Source organism: Phascolarctos cinereus, unplaced genomic scaffold (assembly GCF_003287225.1).
Source record: "Phascolarctos cinereus isolate Bilbo 61053 unplaced genomic scaffold, phaCin_HiC Scaffold_9;HRSCAF=440, whole genome shotgun sequence".
Classification (NCBI taxonomy): domain Eukaryota; kingdom Metazoa; phylum Chordata; class Mammalia; order Diprotodontia; family Phascolarctidae; genus Phascolarctos; species Phascolarctos cinereus.
In genome coordinates, this window is record NW_027556402.1 from 174,660,666 (window position 1) to 174,684,847 (window position 24,182).

At 38.9% G+C, this 24,182-nt stretch overlaps 1 protein-coding gene across 1 annotated transcript in view; it reads right to left on the bottom strand.

Annotated features, from left to right (window-relative positions):
* Positions 1 to 9,770: 9,770 nt before the first annotated feature.
* The window catches only part of LOC110212514 (cytosolic beta-glucosidase-like), a 119,493-nt gene continuing 105,081 nt past the window's right edge, over positions 9,771 to 24,182 (bottom strand). The window contains 1 exon segment of the mRNA XM_020992503.2: positions 9,771 to 12,334. Within this exon segment, the coding sequence (XP_020848162.1) occupies positions 12,132 to 12,334 (203 nt within the window). The 3' untranslated portion in view covers positions 9,771 to 12,131.

Below are 24,182 nucleotides of genomic sequence, written 5' to 3' on the forward strand. Positions count from 1 at the left end.
CTTCCTCAAAGACCCATATCTTACTCAGCCTTACAAAGCCATCTCTGAAGACTCCATGAATATTTTCCTTCTCTGAATTCCTACAGCCCTTTCACTCACTCATCATCTGCCTCTTCTTTACATGTCCTCTTATGCTCTAGTTTTGTGCAAGTCTTTTTCCCCCCAGACTAGACAATGATTTCCTCTAGAGCATGGATTGTATGCCCCATGTTTGGGGAATTTCCCCAGAATTTTGGACCTATAGTAGATACTTTAAAAATATTTATTGATTACAGTTGTTACTAAAAGAGGAGAAAAGAAAAGAAAAAAACTAAGTCCTAGCAGATACTTAGTAGCCACAAAAGGCATAAAAGCCATAAAAAGGAAATTTATGAGCCAGTATAGATTAATTTTGCTGATTGTTTCTCTTCTTCCTCTGTTTCTCTTTAATAAACTGTTTATTATATGATATGTCTCAGAGAGGCAAGGGCAATTAAAAAACAAAAGACATTAATAAAAATTTATTTTTAAAAAGGGATATAGTGACTATTATAAGCTAGGGTGGATTGCTTAAGAAGAAATTACAGCAAACTGACCACAAATCCCTTTTTAAATTTTTTTTTAATTTATGAAATTGAACAAGCCTTTCCAAAACATAGTATAATAAAAAAGATAATGGCACATGAAACTGCAAATTTACTATGTACAACTCATTATTCCTTTTAAATATACAAAGTTATCATATAAATTTCTTTTTTTTCTTCCCTTCCCCCCACTCTAGAGATGGCCACCATTACACACAGTTTTATATATATATATATATATATATATATATATATATATATATATATATATATATATATGTATGTATGTATGTATATAAAATTATTCTATACACATTTCTACTTACAGTTATTTCTCTGGATGCAGATAGTGTCTTTCTTCATATGTCCTTTATAGTCAATTTGGTATTTATAATAATCAAAATAACTTATTCACTCACCCCTTTTTAATAGCTTATTTTAAAAGATTATTAAGTGATGCCAGTGCCATAAACATGATTACCCATTCAACAAGGGGATAAACTCTAACCTCTACCATTTGGTGATAGGATAATAAGGCACTCTTTCAGAAAGCTGAAGGCTACTTCCTTCTGTTTCTCTAATAACAATGTCTATGGCTTATTTTGTCCCCACCCAGAGTTCTTCCTATTAACAATAAATCTGGCTTATGGCTCTCAAAAGAATTCCCAGTTCTCACAAACACCAGAGCTAACCAGAACAATATCCACAGATTTTTATTAATATTACTGAATGGAGAAGCACTTGGTGTCCAAGGCTTCTTAGCAAGGCAACACTCTAGTTATAACCCCCTCTAGAGCGAGCTCCATTTTTCCTCCTCATCCCAAGAAGTTCAGTCAGATCCCCAACAAAAATCACAGCCCAGCACCAAATGGAATTCCAAAAGCATGAATGGAAGTGATAACAAGTGAAAGGTCAGAATATTTGTCTTTCCACTCACCAGCTTCCTTTGGGGGTCTACTCATTCCCTTACTCTGGCATCTATACATCTTTTGTCATTCCAAACTTTATCTTGGTCTGCATCCTCATCTTTCAGAAGAGCCCCTAAGCTCTCACATTACTCTATACAACACCATCAGACTTTGAAGTTGCCTACAGCACTCAGCTTGGCCCTAAATTGCCTTAGCACGCACCTGGTGGTGTGTTTTTTTTTTTTCCTCAGCTGGCCCCATACTCTTCGTGAGTGTTTTAATCAGAAGTCCTTTCTCCATCTTCATATTGCACATGATTTTTAGGACCCCTGAAAAGGTGAGAGGGGGCAGATGTGGAAAGGAGTCATTCACAGCTTTTAAAGGGATGTTTGACAACTTTGGGTACTTTTCAATGGGGGTATTCAGTGTATGCCTATTATACCTGGCCCTCCTGATATTCTCATGGACATATCAGAAAGGTTGGACTATTAAAATCAGCAGGCTCAGAATTAGTTGACTTAATAGACCCAAGCAGTCATAATTAATGAATTGATGCCAACCTTGTGCTTAATAAATATTTATCGAACTGAATTGTATTGAAATCGAAACTAAGGGAGGTCTCTAGTGGAGTTCCAAGGAGCTTTGTCCTTGACACTATTCTATTCAACATCTTTATTGATGACTTGGATGAGGATATAGATGGGGAAAATGATTGGCTGATTCTAACAAAATTAAATTTAATAAAGATAATTGTCAAGTCTTGGGTTCAAAAAAGTCAAATAGACAAGTAGAGCATTAGGGAGATGTGTTTAGAAAGCAGTTCACTTGAAAAAAAATTTAGTGGACTACAATCTCAATTAGAGTCAGCTGGGTACTATGGTGGCCAAGTAATGAGAGAAGGAGGAGGAGGAATTGGTGGTGGTGGTGGTGGTGGTGGTGGTGGTAGTAGTAGTAGTAGTTGTTGTTGTGTGGTATTTTACTCCAATGCATCATCATGATAAACAGGTGACCCCAGGTTTTCAGATTTGTTCCAGAAAGGCATAAATTATATTTCAGATATTTGAGGGATTTTGTTATTATTAGTTATTGTTTAGATAATAATTATCTTGAGATTTAAAGATAGAGGGGATCTTAAAAATCTCCTGATCTAATATATTCATTTTATACATTTGGAAACCGAGGCTCAGAACCCAGAAGTTATTTGTATAAAGTCATACAATCACAAAATAGCAGAGCCAGGATTCAAACCCAGGTCTTCTTACTCCAAATCTGCTGTTTTTCCAAACACATCAGACATCACCATGCTGCGACTCAGGAAATGTAGGGTCTAGTTCCATTTCTGCTGCTATAATTAACTTGCTATGATTTTTGTCAAATCACTTACTTCTCTGCACCTCATTTTCTTCCCTTATAATATAGAAGGTGATTGAACTAAGTGGTCTCTAAGATCCCTTCTACTCTAATCATCTATGTGTCTAGTGGAAGAAGCTGTGAGCCCTCAGTAAGAAAAAAGGCCAATGGTGGGGAACTCCTGAAATGGGCCCTGGAGCTTCTTCACAGTCAGTCTCAACTCTGTCCAACCAGCTACCACTTCACCTACCTACCTGGAGGAAAGTGGCTAGGAGGAGTGGCATTGTTATGTGGCGGGCGGGCGGGGGGGGGGGGGGGGGGGGGGGGGGGGGGGGATGGAATGTTCAAGTGTCAGTCACCAATAACTCTGGTAGACATTGCTCATCTATAAAAGGAGGAGAATAATAACACCTACCTCCCAGAGTTTCTGTGAAGATCAAATGAAATAGTATTTATAAAGTGCTTTGCAGACCTTGAAGTGCAATACAAATACTAGCTACTGTTATTGTGTGAGGAAAAAATGAGATAACATAGGTAAAGCTCTTTGCAAACTTTTAAGTTATATAAATGCTAGATATTATTATTATCTAGTTTAGAAATAATACTATGAGGAAAAATTTAAGGACCTAGCAGCATTTATTGTTTAGTTGCTTGAGCATCTTGTTTTAGTTCAAATTGTGCTAAAGGATAGATCTAAGACCTTTAAAAATAGATCTTATCACCCCTTGAGACCCTGGGAGAAGCCCTGAGTGAGAGAATTAGAAACAGGTGGGCCAAGCAGTGATTGTTATGTATCCTTTCTTTTCCCCAGGGTAGTAAAGGGAAAGAGGAAGGGTGTAAAGAAGGAAGGAAAGGAAGGAGGTTCTCCTGGGTTCTCCCTTCTCCATTTCTCCTCCACCCAAAGTATGGCCATGTCCTAATTATTTCCTCCCTGGTAATCTTTTCATTCTCACTGCCACTCCCTAGTTTGGAGCTCTATCACTTCATACCTGGACTAGTGCTTGTACCAGCTGGTGAACTCTCCTCCATACTCGCCATCCTAAATCAAACTGCACACTATTGCCCTATTAATCATGACGTCGTGTCACTTCTCAAAGTGCTTCAGTGGCTGAGTTCCTAATGCCTACAGGATGAAATCCAAATAGCTTAGCCAGCAGTGAGAGCCCTCCACAATCTGATTCACATCTATGTTTCTTACGTGAGTTCCTGTGTGAATCCTCTTCTTTTAGCAAAATTGATATCCCCTCCAAAAAAAACACTACACCTCAAATATGTTTCATGCTTTCCTTCCTTAGCATCTTTGCTGATGTTTTATCCCTGGCCTGGAAGGTTCCTTTCTATTTCAACCCTTTCTACCCATTCTCAATTTAGCTTCCTCCCCCATTCGAGTGTGTTACCTGGGCTTACTTAGCGTTCCTTGAATACAACACTCTGTCTACTATCTCTGTGCCTTGGCACTAGCTGCCCCCATGCCTGGAATGCTTTCCCTCCCCACCTCTGCCTCTTACTTACCCTGGCTTCCTTTAAGATTCAGCTCAATCTCACCTTGTATAAAAGTCCTTTCCCCCTTTCCCAAGCCTCCCAAGACTACTTTCCATCTACTCTGTATATATATATATATATATATATATATATATATATATATATCTCGTATGCCCAAGTGTTTGTGTGATCACTCCCCCTTTAGAATGTAAGCTCCTTGAGGGCAAGAACTACTTTTGCTGTTCTGTGTATCCCAGGGCTAATCAAAATGTGTGGTACATAATAAGTGCTTAATTAATGCCTATCGATGGATTGATTACAATTCATTTTCTCCATTCATCAAGCCCTACTCAAATATCACTTCTATAGACATTCTCGCCTTCCTGTCTGCCTCCAGCTTCGCTTATCTAATTCCACTCATTTGACATTTCTATACAGCCTTGAATTGTTATCTTCTCACATGTGTCCCTTCTCATGCTGCAAGCCAGTGATATTCTTTTTCCATTAATATGTCCTGAGACTCAGCTCCCTGGTGCCCCCTCCTGGTTTTTCATTGCCACCACTTCTCTTGAATGAAATTTAACAAGATACTGAGGAAATGAATTAACATCCCCTGCCCTCAATGAGCTTGCATTCAATTGGGGAAATACAACATTTGCCAGGATAAGTAAACATGGAGAGTTTGAGGAAGAAGAGATCATTATTAGAAAAGGCTTCCTATAGGAAATAGCACCTGAATTGAGACTTGAAGAAAGCTAAGGATTCTAAGAGGTGGGAATGAAAATGGGGCTCATTTCAGACATATCGGACAACTGTTTCAGAGGCATGGAGAATGCAAATGAAATACTGAGTTTGGGGAACAGCAAAAAGGCCAATTTGAACAGAATGTAAAGTATGTGAGTAGAAGAACATGAAATAAGTATGGAAAGGTAGAATGCCAGAGGAGTTCATATTTTTTTTCTAGAAGTAATAGGAAGTCATTAGTAATTCTTCACTAGGAAAATGATATAACTAGATCTGTGCTTTAAAAAGATTAAAAGGTGGGGCAGCTAGGTGGTACAGTGGATAGAGCACCAGCCCTGAAGTCAGTAGGACCTGAATTCAAATCCAGCCTCAGACACTTATTAGCTGTATGATCCTGGATAAGTCACTTAACTTCAATTGCCTCAAAAAAAAAGATTAAAATGTATAGAAGTATTAGAGAGAGCAAAGATACTACAAGCAGGCAAGAGGTAATTTCAATGGTTAGTGAGGATCATAAATCATCTGTAGAAGCCAGGGCAAAAGAATTAGAGTATTTTCAAGAAGGTCTGATAAAACATTCTGAATGAAAATGACCCCCTCCAGAAACATGGAATGGTGAATTTGGACTCACAGCCAAAGACATTTACTTGTCTGTGATGCTGGTTAAAGTCCCATCATATCTCTGGGCCTCAATCCTCATCTATAAAATGTGGGCGATGAATTGGAGGCCCATTAAAGGTCCCTTCCAGCTCAAATCCTATGATCATATGATGACTGGAACCAAGAAAGAGCTTCTAAAAAGAAATAATTAATAATATTTGTTTATATAGGTGCATTTAGATTTATAAAGCATTCCACATGTACATTATATCATTTGATCAACAATCTAGTCAGTTAGGTGCTATTATTATCCCCATTTTGCAAATGAGGAAACTAAAACTGAGACAAGTTAATGAGTGCCTCAGGGTCATACAGCTAGTAAAAGTCTGAGGCAGGATTTGAACTCAGAGCTTCCTGACTCCAAGCCCAGCACTTTATTATCCATTATGCCACCTCAGTGCCTACATATGAAGAGTGAAATTTGAGAATTCTTCATGTGGAAAAATGACATGCTAACATATTGAAAGGTTGTAAAATCCTGTCTAACCCTCTCATATCAGTTTCTCACTCCCTCTTCTCTTTTAGACATGGCCTATAATTATTCTAAAGACCACTATAAAGTTTCAGCTTTCTTAAAATTTCTTCTAACTTTATTCTTTAAAACTCATCCTAATTTGTGCTTCTGCACAATATCCCTCCCAGGACAATTAGATCCTAAAATATTGTGATCAGTAATGAATATAGTTCTCCAGGTGAGGCAGAGAGCTAGTAATGAACGAGTAGTAATTCCATCTGGTTTGATTTATATTTGGCTCTCCCAGCAGTGAAACCCAGTGTTCTATTTTCCTCTTACATGACACCAATAGAATTGGTCTTTAAGGATTATCCTTTAAATCTTCTTCCTTAGTCACTCAATGTTTTGGATGTTTTTTTTTCCAGCATATTACATATGCTTTTGTGATTCTCTCATTTAAAAAATAATTGAAAGCTCCTAGCCAAATACTAATTCCAAGATCACAGATACCTGACAGGCATACTGACAAGCACCACCATTGCCAACCCTCTCATTTATGGTTTCCTTGACGAAAGCTCAGAAGGTCTTGGCCTTAGTACAAGGTCTGGGAGGACAATTCATATTAGTACCAATAAAAATTAAAGGAATTGAGTATTAAGCAGCCAAATGAAAAATTACTGCTATTTTAAAAAAAAGTTTTTAAGCAATTCTGAAACTACATCTCCTCAAATAAATAAATAATACATATATATATGTGTATATATGTATATATATATATACACATATATATATATATATATATGTATAGCGCACCTTCTCTTTGTAAGTATGCCATGCTTTACATGTTCACAAATATAATACAAATGGGTCTAATTCAGAGTTCTTATGTAGAAGTATTCCCTTGGATCAAAGAGGCATAAAAACATAAGCTTTACTGTCCTCAATTGACTTTCTGGATTCCTAAGTTTAAGATCTTTGATTTTAAAGAATAATTAACAATTTCCATTTCCATATATAAAAAAAAAACTTCAGGTTCAGTTTTCCTGACAGTCAAAAGCCAATCAATCTTGCTCTCAAGTGCTAATATGAGCAATTAAAAGTAACATTAATTGAAATACTTCAGGAGCTGTTAAGTCTGCCCTCCCCCACCTCCCTTACTTTAACCTCATGGCAATACCAATTTAGAGTACTAATTAGTGAGTCGCCCTTTGTCTGATCAATCTTTGGAAGGGAGAGTTGGCCTTTAAAGTCCAACAGAGAGCTGCAGATGGTCAATGCATGTTGAGGAAGTCTGTGTGCCAGCATCCAGGATGTTTATTTCACCTGGTAGACCAAATGTGACAGGGCATTTTATTTACAGTGTGAATATTAATTTTCTTTCTTTTTTTTTTGGTGGAGAAAATGCAAAGCTCATTTGTATTGTTGTAAAAACGTGTAAATATGCCCTGTAGGATAAATAATATTCAAAACAACATCCTAATTAAAAGGAAAACTGAGTTGTCTTGCACAATAATATGAGGGCACATAAATTGTAAATAAGATACATTGTGAAAATGAAAAAGACTGCTGGATAGGAAAGGAATGAAATAAGATTTTGAACTGGGCTTTTGAATGAACACAAATTGTAAGATAATGTCTCATTGAACAATAAAAATAAACAACCATTGGCAAAGATGTAATGGAATTTCCTATGGATGCTATTGTTATCTTAATATAATTTTCCCCAATGACTCCACTATAGTCATTTCTCTTTCCCTTTGTCCAAAGTCACTAGGGTGTTTTCATTGTTGGTGTTACCCAAGTGCAAACATGAAAGCAACTCGGAAACCAACAGAAAAGGCAGAAAGGTGGCATGACAGACCAGCAAGGACCATCATTCCACTCCCGACAAGAATGTCCACAGCTGCACAGTTGTCCCTAAGCCCACTGGTCATGGGAATGAAATGGGCATACAGGCAGCCACTGAGCTTATCAGACCTGGATTTACCAACTGACTAAACGCTTTCAAAGGAACTCATTCTATGGCCTTCGGGTCAGAGAAGTAATGAAGTGAAGGTGACTAGAAGGGGATCATGGTGTGGGTTCCCTTGAACAAATGGATATTTCCCAAGGGTTTGGCTCTTTAGGGGATGGAGTGTCATGCCTCCCACCTTGTTACTAAGTTCTGGAGCCTCCCAAGGGCTGGAAATAAGGAGGATGTGCCAAAATGAAAGGGACAGGCTAAGAGTCATGAGGCTGACGTGAATATTCTTTCCTAATGAACCCTCCTCTGATCTCCTCAGCTGAAATTATTCTCTCTTTTCTCATATTTCCTCTCTCTCTCTCTTTCTGTGTGTGTTGGTGTGTGTGTGATGTGGTGGGGTTAGGTTGGGGGGTTCCCTTCCAGCATTCTATATTTTATGATATTTATTTGCATACTTACTGTGTTCTTCCCAGAAAAAAAGTAAGTACCTTGAGGGCATGAAATATTTCATTTTTCTTACTATATACCCAAAGTGTAGATTAGTGCCTTGCACATAGTAGGAATTTGACATATGTTTATTGAACTGAATTAAATTGAATTCCCTTAGCTGCAGAGAGCTCTAAGCAACTTTCTCCTAGTACATATACATAGCAAGCATTTGTATCACACTTACTATATGCATTTTCCTAGATAATGTGAGACATACTATAAAAATTGTGGTTCATCCTTCCTTTTTGAAGAGGACCATGACATTAGGGAGATGATGACATGATTTGCAATTGACTTTGATTTGAGTGAGGGAGGGCTGTGCAGTCACCAGCCTCACTTTCTCACCCAAAGCCATCTTTGTTCAGTGGCCAGATATCAATCAGGATGAATGGAAGTGGCCCAGAATGCAGGGGGACACCTTGGCCTTTTTAAGCTAAGGTCTTTTCAAGTTTTCACTTTGAGTGAGCTAATGCCCGTTCAGGGAATAGGCATCTTTAAGAAGTGAGTCAAGAGATGGTCCCTTTAATAATTAGAAAAAAATCAAACTGGGAGGGGAAAAACCATCAGGGTTGCTGACCAAAAGAGAAACAGTTACAATTTACATTCACTCTGAGCCAGGAGGGCCCAAAAAGCAGCCATTAAGTGGTACTTGGGCAAGGATCTATTGTTGACCAATCCATGAAAGCCAGAGTGATTCCCTTTCCCTGCCCTCCCCCTCTCCTCCTACCTGAGGGTGTTCTGCCCCAACGAAGGTAAATTCTGATGGCCAAAAACTATCTAGCTAACTTGGGGTTTACTGACTAGATTTCTTTCTCAAAGACCAAGCCTTAAACTAGAAAAATACAGTATAAAACAATGTGTCTTCTCTCAAAGAGTTTATAATCTAATTGTGAAGATAAAACATGGTAAAGAGTAAGTATTGTATTTCTACATCTTTAGGCTTTACAAAGCACTTTTCTTACATCAGCCCTGTGAAGTAGGAAGTATTATAATTCCCCTTTTATAGATGAAGAAACTGAGCCTAGGAGGGAAAATGGCTTGCCTATATCCACACCATTAGCATGTTTTGGCAACAGTCCTTAAAGCCAAGGTTTTTGACTCGAGTCCAAGGGTTTTTACAGTATTTGTATGATTAGAAGAAAATGCTCAAAGAGGTGTTTAGTTTTTGTTTCTTTTTTTTAATGAATCACAGTGAAAGGTAGAAAGACAATCTAGAGAGAAGTATTACAAGCAGGGGAACAGACAAGATTTAACACAGCCGCATAAGCTTTTGTAAGTCACTGCAAACTTCTGTGCCGCAACTTCTTTTTCTGTAAAATGAAGGGGACTGGATTTAATAATCTTTAATAAATGTGCTTGCTAGCTCTTTCCACCACTTTTCCATCTATCTTACAATGGAAGCTTTACAAAGGCAAGTGTCATGTCAACTGATTTTGCTTCCCTCTCTGAAAACTATAAAAACTGTCTACTGCATGGTCATATGCTTTCTTTCAGGGTAGGGACAATTTTTACGTTTCTTTTTAGAACCAGTCTTTAACACAGTACCCAACTTCCAAAAAGCACTTAATAAATGCTTATTGTTGCTGTTATAACTAGGGTAGGACCATTGAGAATTATGTCTCTGTATGGCAACCCAAAAAGATATGTACCCTCTTACTTTCAGTATCTACCCAGGGAAGGGAAATTCTGGGTCCCTGGCAAATCTGTTCTAGGATAAGGAGCGGATGGGCACAGGGTCTGCTGGAGAGATGCTTTTCTTAAGACCAGGAGAAGATCTAGTTAGAGGGGTAGGTCAGCTCTTGAAGCGTCCAGGGACAAGCAGCAATTGTCTAACCATAAACCACCCTTGAAAGGACCCAAGAATATCCAAGAAGAGGGGCCAGTCTGCACCAGGGTTGGAGTTACATATATCTACGAGATGTTCACTACAAAATGGTAGTCCAGCTTCCAAATAGTCCCAGGAGGAGCACTGGGCTAAATCAGATCATGGTACAAGGAATCCACCCATCTGAGTATGCCATAATTGACAGAACACCAACAGCTCTATTATGACACTAGATAACAGTTCTGTTGATGTTAGTCGTATGTTATGTAATTAATTTCCTTTGGTCTTATGAATTTTTTGAGAGGGAGAGAAAAAGGGAGAAAGAGAGAGATTGAATTTCCTCAAAATTTGGTTAGCTACAGAAAGGCCTATCTTTTTTTTCGAACATCAACAAAATATGTAGGAAAGCTCTCAAATTTTTTAACAGAGTTGTCCCATAACTAAGATATCTATGTGTAATGATAATGGGACTTACTCACAGCTTTTATTTAAATGCCATCAAGATCAAGAACAAAAATAGTCAGGTCCTTTCAGAATGACTCCTATAGCCAGAGAGTCAGTAAAGAGACACTAGGTGAAGAAGAAATAAGCTAATACCCACTTTTCATAGGTAGGCTTCAGCTGGTTTGTGAACAGTCACACTTTATGTATCTATATCTATAATGTACCATTTCTGTAATTTTTTCCCTTTGTAATTGAGAAACGATTTTAGTTTAGGCTTTTATATTCTGGAAATTTGTTTATTCCAAAATTGATGAGTCCTTTTCCATTCTGTTCTTTCAAAAAACGAAACAGCTCTTTGCTTTCTTAGGATGGGATAATGGTTCCCAACACATTCGAAGATGCTGACTCCTTTTACACATCTCATATCCAGATCCATATATGAGGCTATCCATTGACTGAGAAAACAAATGATAACAAAAGAGTAGTATAAATCCAGTAGAGCTTTATATAAATCACAATAGCATCTCCTTACATTGGAAAAATAGTGAGATATGTATGTATATAATTTATTTACAGAGGCCATTTTTTTTTAATTCATGGAATTGCATGTGGATTCACAGACTTTTTTTTTTTACACTCCATGACCACAGGTTGGAAATGATTGATATAGTGGAGTCAAGAGGCTAGGGTTTAAGCCCTAGGACCATTGCTCTGTGACCTTGAAAAAATTTCTTCATCTCTCTGGTTCTCATTTTCTTCAGTAAAGGAGGATATGGGTTTGAATATTAAAATCCCTCCTACATGTAAAATCCTGTAATATCTTGTATAATAGGAGGAAGAAAGAAGGGGTAGGATTAAGTGAGTAAAATGAGGGGGTAAAATTAAATGTTCTCTAAGGTCTCTTCCATACATAAAATTCTGTAATATCTCAAACAATTAAAGAAAAAGCCAACGCCTCATATCCTGTTGGAGAGAAAGAATAAGAATTAACAAGAAATTAAAGATGTCATTCAAAGTCATCATTCAAAATTTTTTAGATTAGACCTTTGATTACATTAGTATATGGAACTTCCAGTAAAGAAACTCCCTTCATTCTTATAGACATCCATAATCTTGAATTTGCTTTAACATGCAGCTAGTCAGTAGTGTGATTTGATTATAAATTCTGCTCCATAGGGATTGTCAAGAGTATTCTTATGTAGGCATGAAGGACTTTTCTCCAAACTTGAGTTTTCTCAGGTCACTGTTTCTACAGGGGTCTTTTGATTCCATTATTCTGGATGACCTTGGCATACTCCATCGCTGATTTGTAAGGAACACGAGGTAGAGCTGGATTTTCAAAATCAACGTGGTAGAGGCCAAATCTACTACTATATCCAGCGCTCCACTCAAAATTATCCAGAAGAGACCAGACACAATATAATTGAAGATTGACTTTATCAAGATGGATAGCTGTAATTACAAACAAACAAAACATTAATATCTATATAAGATTTACACAGAAATAAAATACTCGGCATTTATATGGTGTCTAAACATTTCTGAAGGACACACATTTATCAGCATCATTTCTTTTGGTTCTCACAATAGCCTAGTATGATAGCTACTAGCGATAACTATTATCCCCATTACAGATGTTGAAACTGAAGTTCAGAAAGATGAGGTACCTGTTGTCATCCATTTTGTGTCAGAAGCAAGATTGGAGCCTAAGTCTTCCTGACTTGGAGTCAGGAAGATTCTTTCCATTAACCTCATTGCTTCTCTAAGGCAGGCTTCATGAGAATAGGATATATAGAATGTATATTGAAGTTCTCCAGTATCAATCAAGTAATTATTAAGCATTTGACTATGTGCCAGGTACACTCTAAGACGTTGGGGACAAAAAGACAAAAGGTAAATACTACCTACCCTACATTCTACTGTGGCAAACAACTTGTGTACATACACACAATGTGTACAGAATGCATGCAAAGTGAATATGAGAGAGAAAGGGACCAATAGCTGGGTAGATCAGGAGAGGCTTCATGCAGGAGGTGGCATTTGAGTTGAATCCTGAAGAAAGCTACAGTTTCTATGAAGAGGTACAGAGACAATGTCAGGTATGAAGGTCAGCAAGCCAGCCAGCATGGCTGGAAAGCAGTGTTTGAAGGGACATAATATGTTATCCACCTGAAAAGGTAGTCTGAAGGCTACGGAGGAGCTCGTATTCTCCTACCCCTTCGCCATCTCCCTTGCCTGGCTTGACTGCTCAGTGTCTGAATGAGAAAAAAGTCAATAATTCCATTTGTTCTGATGAAATGAAGACCCAACAGGCCTTGCCATCTGTCCTGCCTTTATGCCTGCCGTTCTTCTAACACCATCATCTTAACTACTTAAGTAACCTAAGGACCTCTGGGCTTTGCCATCTATACCACCACTGCATCCTTAGGAGCAATGGCCTTTTCATCTACCCAGAAGCTGACCTTTCTTCTATATGTTGTCTCTCCCAATTATCCATGTGAGTTCCATAAAAGAAGGATATATATAGGTTTTTTTTTTCTGTTCCCCATGCTTGGCACATTTGTTCAGTCATTTTTCAGTTATTTCTGACTTTTTGAGACCCCATTTGAGGTTTTCTTGGCAGAGATTCCAGAGTGATTTGCCATTTCCTTCTCCGGCTCATTTTTGTAGATGAGGAACTAAGGAAAATAGGGTTAAGGAACTTGCCCAGAGTCACACAGCTAATAAGTGTCTAAGGCCAGATTTGAACTCAAGAACATGAGACTTCCTAATTCCAAGCCTGGTGCTCTACCCACTGCACCACCTAGTTGCCCTAGCTTGGCTCATAGTAAGTGCTTAATACATCCTTTTTCATTTATTCATTCCTATAGATAAAAGGGGAAAAATTAGAGCTTTTTGAGCCACAGAGTGATATCCTGTTAGGAATATCTGTTTGGCAGTTACATAGAGGGTTGATTAGAGAAGAGAGAGACTTGAGGCAGGGAGGCCAATTAGAAAATTACTGAACAGGCAAGACATGACAAGGGACTGAACCGGGGTGGAGGACGCATGAATGATGCAAAGAAAAGGACAGATGCAAAAGATTTTTTGGAAATCAAATCCACAAGACATGGTAACTGATTGGATATAGGGGGAGGAGGAGGTTGAAGGAATGACAGAGGTGGAAATAGAGGTGGAGAATAAAGGAATAAAGGAAAGAGAATGACCCAGAGTCCATTAGAAGACTACTACAAGGATCAGGACTGGGTGATAAAGACAGATTGAGTGAACCTCTGAACAAGAGAGATTGCCAGTGATGGTGGCAAAGGGAAATTCTGGAAGTGGCAATTAAGAGCAAGTCATACATCTCTTCTTCCTCCCGGCTTGGGGAGGGGAAGTGGTGGGCGGTGTTGGGAAGGAGGGAATTAGGGTTAGAGAAGAAGTACCTAGTTCTGGAGAGGGTCACCAGGGATACAAGATCACCCAGAAGGATGCAGATTTTTGAGATCTAGACTGAGGTCCAGTTTGTTAACTGGGAGCAGGGGTTCCAGAGGGCCCAAATAGAATGGTGGAACAGAGGCAGGTATAGAATGCAAACAGATAAGGCTGATATGGATAGAGATGAGAGTATGGAGAGAAGAAAGAGGAAGAAAGGACCTTTGCCTCAGCAGACAACAACCCTGAATCAAGAGGATAATGGGAGCAAGGCAGAACCTTATGTAATGATTCTTTTTTTTTTTGAGTACTGAATTACAGATTAGGATGTATGCATTGTAGAACCAGTTCTACCACTAATTAAATGTTCTACCTTAAGTGAGTCACATGCCCTCTTTCTGGACCTCACTTAAAATGTTTGTAAAACAAAATGAGAAGATCCAAGAAGATCTCTTCCAGAGCTAACATTCTACAATTAATTCTAGCTGCGTTCCTTAAAGCCTATATGCAAATCAACATTTTTCAGATCCAGTCTCATTTCAAAAACATAGAAGAGTTTCTGGCTAAAGGAGTCCTATAGGGAGGCTTTCAGTCAAATGAAGAATCATTCCACTATCCGGTGTAAACCCCAACTTTTCACCTATCAGCTTTCCTAAAGAGGCACACCTGAAGTTCGACACTCACAGTCTCCAGACCTTTGGCAATGATTTTCTTTGAGTATCATCTAGATTTCACAGATGAACAGTTTATAACAGATTGACTCACATCCTCTTTCCATTTGTGCCTGTTCGAGGCACACAAAGTCTTGGGCGGAGAACGTGTCTCATGGGTGACCTCAAAGCAGGTATGAAGCAAAACAGGGTGGTTTTGGCCACTTTTGAATAAAGTATTGTTTGAAGATGGAAAACATGATGTCCATACATACGAGCCAAGAGTGAAGAGAAAGGGAATATGCACTGGATATTCCTTCTTCTTTCTTCTTCTTCTTCTTCTTCTTCTTCTTCTTCTTCTTCTTCTTCTTCTTCTTCTTCTTCTTCTTCTTCTTCTTCTTCTTCTTCTTCTTCTTCTTCTTCTTCTTCTTCTTCTTCCTCTTCTCATACACATTTTCCATTTCTTTTTTCCACTCCATCACCACCCCTTCCCTGAGACCATCCAAAACTAAGAAATCCTATTGGGAAGGGAGCTTGAGCTGAAACTTAACGTAAGCCGCCTGCATCTCTTAAAAAACAAAAATGACAGCATCTAAGTGTACAAAACTCTGAACACAACAGCTGCCTTTGAACCTCCTAGTTTTTCAAACTACTCACACAGAAGAATCTGCATCGTTCCCCCTCCCTGCCTCTGCCATCAGGTCTGGAACTGTATTGCTCAATAGCGAATGTTGTCAGTGACAGACCCAGACAGTTGCTGGAAACGCACGAAGTACCATTGATCACGTACAAAAGCAATGATTCATGTGCTAAACCACAGGATAAAATGAGGCTGCTCCTGCCTCAAGGAGGGAACAAAAAGGTAATCTTGACAGTCTCATTGTTAACTGTCAGGGTTCCACAGTGGCACTGAAACTCTGTTCTGAGATAGTGGGGCCCAGCTCTTCTTTTCCACCATGGGGCTGCTCAGGTAGAGCATATCACCTGGTTAGGTGGAGGCTAGAAAGGAGCCTTTTGGAGCAGGCCACACCAGGCTGCAATGCAGTGCCGGGGAAGTCACAAACCTACTCAGGAACCTCCACGCCTCTCTGCATTCATTCTCTTTGGAAAGGCAAAGAAACATCATCATGTGACCTGTCAGTGTGATTTATGAGGTCCCAAAATCTTGAAGAATAGGGGGGAAAAACACTTTTGTGTGTTCAATCTCCTCCTCTAGCCAGGGTTGAATGCAAAGATAACAGAGACTGACAGGGATGATTGTGGGAACAAAGCAAAGTGGGATAAATATGATGAGCATCATGGTCCCTCTATTGTGTATCCTGCTTTTGGATAGAAGGCAAGGAGGAAAAAGTCGGCAGGTTAGAAATGAAAGCTCATATTTCCATAGTGATTTACCATTTAACAAAGAACTTTTCTATCCCATCCTGGACCCAGGGAACAGGAAAGAGATGAAGAAATGCCCTCAACTTCTTCCTTTCCATGGTAGGAAGGGGAGGCTGGGGCTGGGGTTGGGGGGGGAGGTTTCTATGATCACTGGGTCAGTTGGTTTTGCTTAATTATTTTTCTTTGTTAAAAAGGAAGGATCACTATAGGGTGGGGATGAAAATGTCCATAATATAAAAACAAATGGAATTAATAAATCTTTATTTTTTAAAAGCTCTCTCTTCACAGTAACACTAGGAAAGAGTTAAGTGATGTTATCCCTATTTTACAGATAAGGAAACTGTTCAGTTGTTTCAGTTTTGACTGACTCTCTATGACTTAATTTGGGGTGTTCTTGGCAAAGATACTAAAATGATTTGCCGTTTCCTTCTCCAGCTCATTTTATAGATGAGGAAATTGAGGCAAATGAGGTTAAGTGAATTTCCCAGAGTCACACAACTAGTAAGTGTCTAAGGCCAGATTTGAACTTAGAAAGATAAAGTTTTCCTGACTCCAGACCCAGCACTCTATCCACTGTGCCACCTAGCTGCCCACGAAAATTAAAGCTCAGAGAAGTCAAATGACTTGGCCACAATGACAACCTCTAATACAGAGATGTCAAGCTCAAATAAAAATGGGGACCACTAATCCATACCTAAGGATCACTGTAAGCCAGGTATTATCTTAGAAAATCAAATATGTTTATAAATTTCTTTTTAATTATTATTATTATATCAAAATATTAAAATCAGAGGGGAACTACATTTTAATCTGGTTCAGGTCATACTTGGGAGTGTCATGGGCCCCATGTGGCTAGCAGTGTTTGACACCTCTCCTCTAATAAGTGGTAGATCCTGGATTTATACCTAGGTCTTCACATTCTAGCCTCATCCTAATACATCCTGCATCTACCTCTCTGCCTCTAATCAAGATGACAGGAGAAAAATATTGGCCCAAGCTCTCATAAATGCCCAGCTTCTATGTCGGATCCTTGGTAAGGCACTTCCAAATATAATGAATCTCATGCCAATGCTGTGATTAAAACACAAAACACATTAGCAGCTCATTATCTCAAGGCCCTGAGCAGAATTCTCTCAAGTTTCAAGTTAGGTTGGACACCAGTTCTCTGCATGTCTCATGATTCTAAGAATGGAAAACAGGAGTCCCTCTGTCAGGGCTCAACAGGGATTTGTTTCACCACCATTGCCCAATATGGATAAACTTTGGTCTCCTGATTACACAGGACTTATATAAAAAGGATGCCTTGGTAGTAGGGGGGCTGCCAGTCAATAGACCCAAGCGGCCTTAAAAACAGCACCTAAGAAACAATCGGGCAAAAAGGGAAGCAGTTTTCCAGAAACAAAGATGAGGAGGCCAAAGCCTTGGCACAAAATGATCTTCAAGATTGTCCCTAAGGGAGGACAAGGCCTGGGGTCATCCTAGATCAGCATGTGGCCTGGGAGCTAAGCATACTTTGTACTTTTCTCTTCCCCCTACTTCAACTCTACCACCATATCTGTGTCCAGGTTTAAACACATGTCAAGCTTAGGCAGCCTTGAAGGGGAAAAGAAGCTTAAAAAAAAAAAAGCAAGGTAGGGTGGAGTAGAATGTAGTAACCATTAGCAGCATCTTCATCATCTACATGTACATGTGTATATGTACATATACAGATATCTACATAGATACTAAATATATAAATTTGCTAGAATTTATATAGCATATTAAGGTTTGCAACATGCTCTACTCATATCTCATTTGTTCATCACAAGAATTCTTTCAGGTAGGTGCTATTATTATCCATGGAAACCAAAGCTGAAAGTCCTTAAATTACTTGCCCAGGATCACAAAACTGATAGCATCTGAAGGCAGAATTTGAATTCAGGTCTTTATGACTCCAAGTTCAATGCCCTATCCAATGCAGCACCTAAGTTTATAAAACTGAACTCATTCCTCCTCTCCCCATGCCCACTTTAGTCTATCCTTTTTATAATCCTCCCACAGAGCTGCCAAACAAATCTTCCTAAGGCACAGGTTTGATCATGTCTCTCCCCAACTTGGGGGGGGGGCGGCATTGGGGGACCAATATCATGAGTGTCAAACTTAACATTTGAATTTGGGTCCTTTTGACTCCAAGTACAGATGTTCTTTCTACTATACCACTGACTCTTTAAAACTACAAACACCTTAACTTGGAATTTGTCACTCCGAATTTTTTTTCCAACCTACCTTTCCAGTCTGATATTCACTGTTCTTCCCATCCCTGTTTTAACCAAATGATATTTTTGTCCTCCTCCAATTCTCTTTTGCTCTAAATTCCAAGTACTTGCTTAGGCTAAATCCATGCAAGGGTACTCCTTCCATATCTATACTTATCTTATTTCAGGGCCTGGCCCAGATGCCACCTCCTTGAAAGTGATCAAGCTATCTCTCTCAATCTGAAATTTCTTAGCTTACTTTGTCTGAACTAATTCTACCTTAACTCATACATTTAAAAATTATTTTAATATTTGTGATTAACAAAAATCCATCCTCTCTTCCTCTCACATCCCCACCCCAACCTGAAAAAGAAAACAAAACACTTTTTTTAACAAATATGCATAAACAAAGCAAAGTCCCACATTAGCTGACTCATATTTATTTGAATAAATATCTTGTCTCCTATGTTACATTTATAAGTTCCTTGAGTTCAGTGATCATACCCAATTTAATCTCTGTAGTCCCTGAATCTGTGTCCTACGAAATTAAAACGAATTGCATTGAGAGCACCTGGCTCATAACAACGCCTATTAGGGAGGTTGTGAATGTATTATTATCCCCATTATGTAGATAAGGAACTCCACGGAGTTTAGAAAGTAGAGAGGGTTTAAGTAATTTGCCCACTAAGTAACAGAGCCAGACTTGAATTTGTGTTTCCTGATGAGAGTGGGAGGTGGAAAAGGATGGGATACATCTGGAAGAGAAGAGCAGTACCACTCTTGATGGTGGTCTCAGGGTATAGGGGGATGAGTCTCCTGGTTTAAGAGGCTATTAAGACTCTCTGGTCTTTAAACCAGGCAGTTGAACTACTCAAATCAATACAATTTAAATTTTAAATAAAAAAAATAACTTTTACTAACTGCCTACTAGGTGTAAGGCACTATGCTAGGTGCTGGTATCTCCTTTCATTCATTCAAACAAGTAGTTATTAAACACATATTACACACTAGGCAATATTTTAGACTCTGGGGATACAATAACTTAAAGAAATCAGCCTCTATTCTCCTTGAGGTGCTGTGCTATATACTTCCCTAGGTCAATAGTCATCAGAATGGGCCTTCCCATAACATGGAAATCTAGAGGGAACCTCAAAACAGTAGTCATTCAAATGATTTCATGCTAGTTAAGAAACAGAGTTACAGTTATGGAAACTTGGGGAGAAATGTAATTGCTTTAAGTGATTTGATGAAGCAATTCTTAACACCAACACTTTTTGCACAGGAGACTATAGCCTCAGAGACAGAGACAGAGAAGCACTTCATAGGGCTACTTTACTGATATGTCATATGCTATCATACCGCTTTCAAGAGATAAAAAAAATACTGCTTCCTCTGGTTCTTTTGAGGCCAGGAGTGGGATGTGACCAAGTCTGTGCTTACATGGTTCCCACTGGGGTGCCAAGAGATTCCCTGTGCTGAAGAAGACAAGGAGAAATTTCAAATGACACAGTCCATGGTGTAAGAATCAAAGAAAAAAACAGTACAAGAAAGCAGAAGAGGGGATAAAAGTCCTAAAACCATGCTAGAAGAGAAATCCAGGTCAATAACCAGTATAGCCTTGGTTTCCCACTAAGCCCTAGGGTATTTTGTACAACACTTTCCTAATTGGTGGAGAGGATGCTGACACGTGCAGCATTCCATAAGCATTTTCTTTACAAATTAGGAGAGTCTTATACAAAATGCTCCAGACTTGGCTGGAAAGCTGGATTATACCAGAATTGCTCATTGCAAAGCTGAAGGGAATAGGAATGTAGGGTAAGAAAGCTGGTTGAAAATCAGGGGCACAGTCAAATCTGGAGAGCTAGCAGGAAGCACAGTCTGAGATTTAGGAATCAAAGTTTGGTACCAGATAAAAAACAAAATATTGTACTAGACAAGAAGGATTTCAGTTTACTGGACTCTGTGTGATGCACACACACAGGTCAGTTTTTCAGTCCAGCTGAGCTTAGCCAGGCTCTACCTTTCAGCATCCCTGGAATTCTTTTTTACTTGGAGAATTACTTTTAGTACCTCCTTCATTATTTTAGCAACTGTGGACTCTAGAGGGCCTGTGACAGATAATTGCCAAGAAAAAGGAGTCACTCTTTCTTCTCCATATCAGCCATCAAAGCCCTCACAAACAGAATGTTTCCTTTTCTAGCTTTGAAGAAGCATAACAAAGATCTTCTGCTATCATCAAGATAGAAGAATCAGAAGAACTCGTCTTGCCTCTGTCAAGGTTTACAGTTGCCCAGAATAGGGAATACAGGAAGAGGATGTAGGAGGAAGTTCACTTCAGGGTCCAGAGGGACTGATGCCTAAAGTCCTCTTGACTGCAGCTTTCAGAGCAAGGGTTCTTTTCTTTCAGGGTCATGGATGCCTTTGGCAGTCTGAGATAGCCAATGGACTCCTTCTGAGAATGTTTTTAAATATAAAATAAAATACATAGAATTACCAAGAAAACTAACTTTTGTTGAAATGCAATTCCTAATGTGTGTGTGTGTATACATATATATGTGTGTGTGTGTGTGTGTGCATGGATGTATGTATGTATTAAGTTCACAGTGCCCAGATTAAGAATTTTTCTAGAATTTAGTACTAGAATTAGTACCCTGAACCATATGAAATATGTAATTTTCTAAAGAGGAAAATGAGAAAAAAAAGCATGAGAAGGATAAGGACCAGGAAATCTACTCCAAAGTAATAGTCATTAAAAATTATTTTGTACTGGTTAAGAAACAATTAGGTTAAGTAGCCTAGTGATCTATAAACTCAAAGACCCCAGCTACTGGGGTTTGAATTCATTATTTGATAAAAACTACTGGGAAAACTGGAAAATAGATTGCAGAAACTGTCTCAAACCTTAACACCAAGAAAAGCTACAAATGGTTATATGTCGTAGACATAAAGGGTGACATAACTATCAAATCAGAGGAGCAAGGAAGAAATTACATTTCAGATCTATGGATAGGAGAAAAGTTCATGACCAAACAAAGGTTAGAGAGGATCACAAAAGATAAAATGGACAATTTTGATTACATGAATTTTTTTAAGTTTCTATACAAAATCAATGCAGCTAAAATTAGAAAAGAGATAGTTAACGGAGAAAAAAAAATATTCACTGTAAGTTTCTCTGATAAAAGTTTCATTTCCAAGATATGCAATGAAGTGATTCAAAATTATAAGAATAAGACCTATTCTATTCTTCAAATGATAAATGGCCAAAGAATAAACAGGCATTTTCCAGAGGAAGAAATATAAGCTATTAATAGCCATATGAAAAATGTTCCAAATAAATAATTGGAGAAATATAAAATTAAATTAATTAAATTAAAGCATCTTTGAAGTTCCACCTCAGACCATCAGACTGATAAAGTTGATAAAAAGGGAAAATGACATATTTTAGAGGTTACAGAAAAAGAGGTACATTGTTGCCCTGTTGGTGGATCTGTGAATTAGACCAGTTCTGAAGAGTAATTTAGAACTATGCCCCAAAAGTTACTAAATTATATATACCCTATGACCAAGGCATATCACTAGTAGGCCTATATCCCAAAGAGATCAAAGTGGGGAAAGAACCTATATGTACAAAAATATTTACAACCATTTTTGTTTTAGGAAGGAACTGAAAACCAAAGGAGTGCATATCAAAAGGATAATAGCAGAACAAATTATGCTACATAAATGTAATGAGATATTATTGTACTGTAAGAAATAACAAAAGGGGGGCGGAGCCAAGATGGCAGAGTGAAAGCAGTGACTTGCTTGAGCTCTCCCCCAAACCCCTCCAAATACTCATAAAAAATGGCTCTAAACAAATTCTGAAGCAGCAGAACCCACAAAAAGACAGAGTGAAACAAATTTCCAGCCCAAGACAACCTGGATGATTGATCAGAAAGGTGTATCGCGCCGGGCTGGGAGCACAGCGTGGGCACGCAGGCCGCAGCAAACCTGGAGCAGGCCTCAGAGGACTGAATCGCAGGCAGCTGTGGAGGTTTCCAGACTCCTTAATCCACTAATGCCAAAGACAACTTAGAAGGTCAGTGGGAAAAGTCTGTTTCTGTCGGTGGTCAGAGAGGAAGGCGGGTTCTCAGCTCCATTCCCCAAGAGCCTGGCCCTGGGGGGAACAGCTGCTTCCCGAGCTTCCGGCCCACAGACTGAGGGGGAATCCAGTGGCTGATCAGAGAGGGACTGCAGGGATCTCTTTGCCAGTGCTGAGGCAGGAATCTCTTGCTTTGCCCATGTGTGGATCTGGGTCACAGTTCTGGGCGCCGGTGCTGGGGTGAGGAGAAACACTGGCATGGTAGAGCTTGGAGTGGCTGTGGAGAGGAACTCTTCCTCACAGTTACAGGACAGAAAGGAATACTTGTGGTCACAGGCCAGGAAAGGAGTAAACACCTCGCCCTTTATCATACCACCTTGGAAGAACTGAAAATTTACAGGTCCCTACAAGTATCTCTGAAAACAGCTACACAAATCCCTGAAGCTTGGGACAGTACACTCTCCACATTGGAAGCAGACTCTTACCTTAACAAGGAGTTTAAAACTCAAGTAATTGGCTGGGATCATGAGCAAGCAGTGCAAAAAGAGTCAGACTATATTATCTTACTTTGGTGAAAAAGAAGATCAAAATATACAACCAGAAGAAGACAACAAAGTCAAAGCTCCTACATCCAAAGCCTCCAAGAAAAATATGAATCAGTCCCAGGCCTTGGAAGAGCTCAAAAGGGATTTTGAGAAGCAAGTAAGGGAAGTAGAGGAAAAACTGGGAAGAGAAATGAGAGTGATGCAAGAAAATCATGAAAAACAAGTCAACAGCTTGCTAAAGGAGACCCAAAAAAATACTGAAGAAAATAACACCTTAAAAAACAGCCTAACCCAAATGGCAAAAGAGGTCCAAAAAGCCAATGAGGAGAAAATGCCCTAAAAAGAAAATTGGCCAAATGGAAAAGGAAGTCCAAAATTACTGAAGAAAATACTTCCTTAAAAATTAGAATAGAGCAATTGGAAGACAGTGACTTTATGAGAAATCAAGACACTGTAAAACAAATCCAAAAGAATGAAAAATTAGAAAACAATGTGAAATATCTCATTGGAAAAAAAAGTGACCTGGAAAATAGATCCAGGAGAGAGAATTTAAAAATTATTGGACTATCTGAAAGCCATGATCAAAAAAAAGCCTAGACATCATCTTTCAAGAAATTATCAAGGAAAACTGCCCTGATATTTAGAACCAGAGGGCAAAATAGAAATTGAAAGAATCCACAGATCTCCTCCTGAAAGAGATCCCCAAAGGAAAACTCCTAGGAATATTGTAGCCAAATTCCAGAGTTCCCAGGTCAAGGAGAAAATATTACAAGCTGCCAGAAGGAAACAATTCAAGTACTGTGGAAACACAATCAGGATAACACAAGATTTAGCTGCTTCTACATTAAAGGACTGCAGGGCATGGAATATAATATTCCAGAGGGCAAAGGAGATAGGATTACAACCAAGAATCACCTACCCAGCAAAACTGAGTATAATCCTTCAGGGGAAAAAATGGTCATTCAGTGAAATAGAGGACTTTCAAGCATTCCT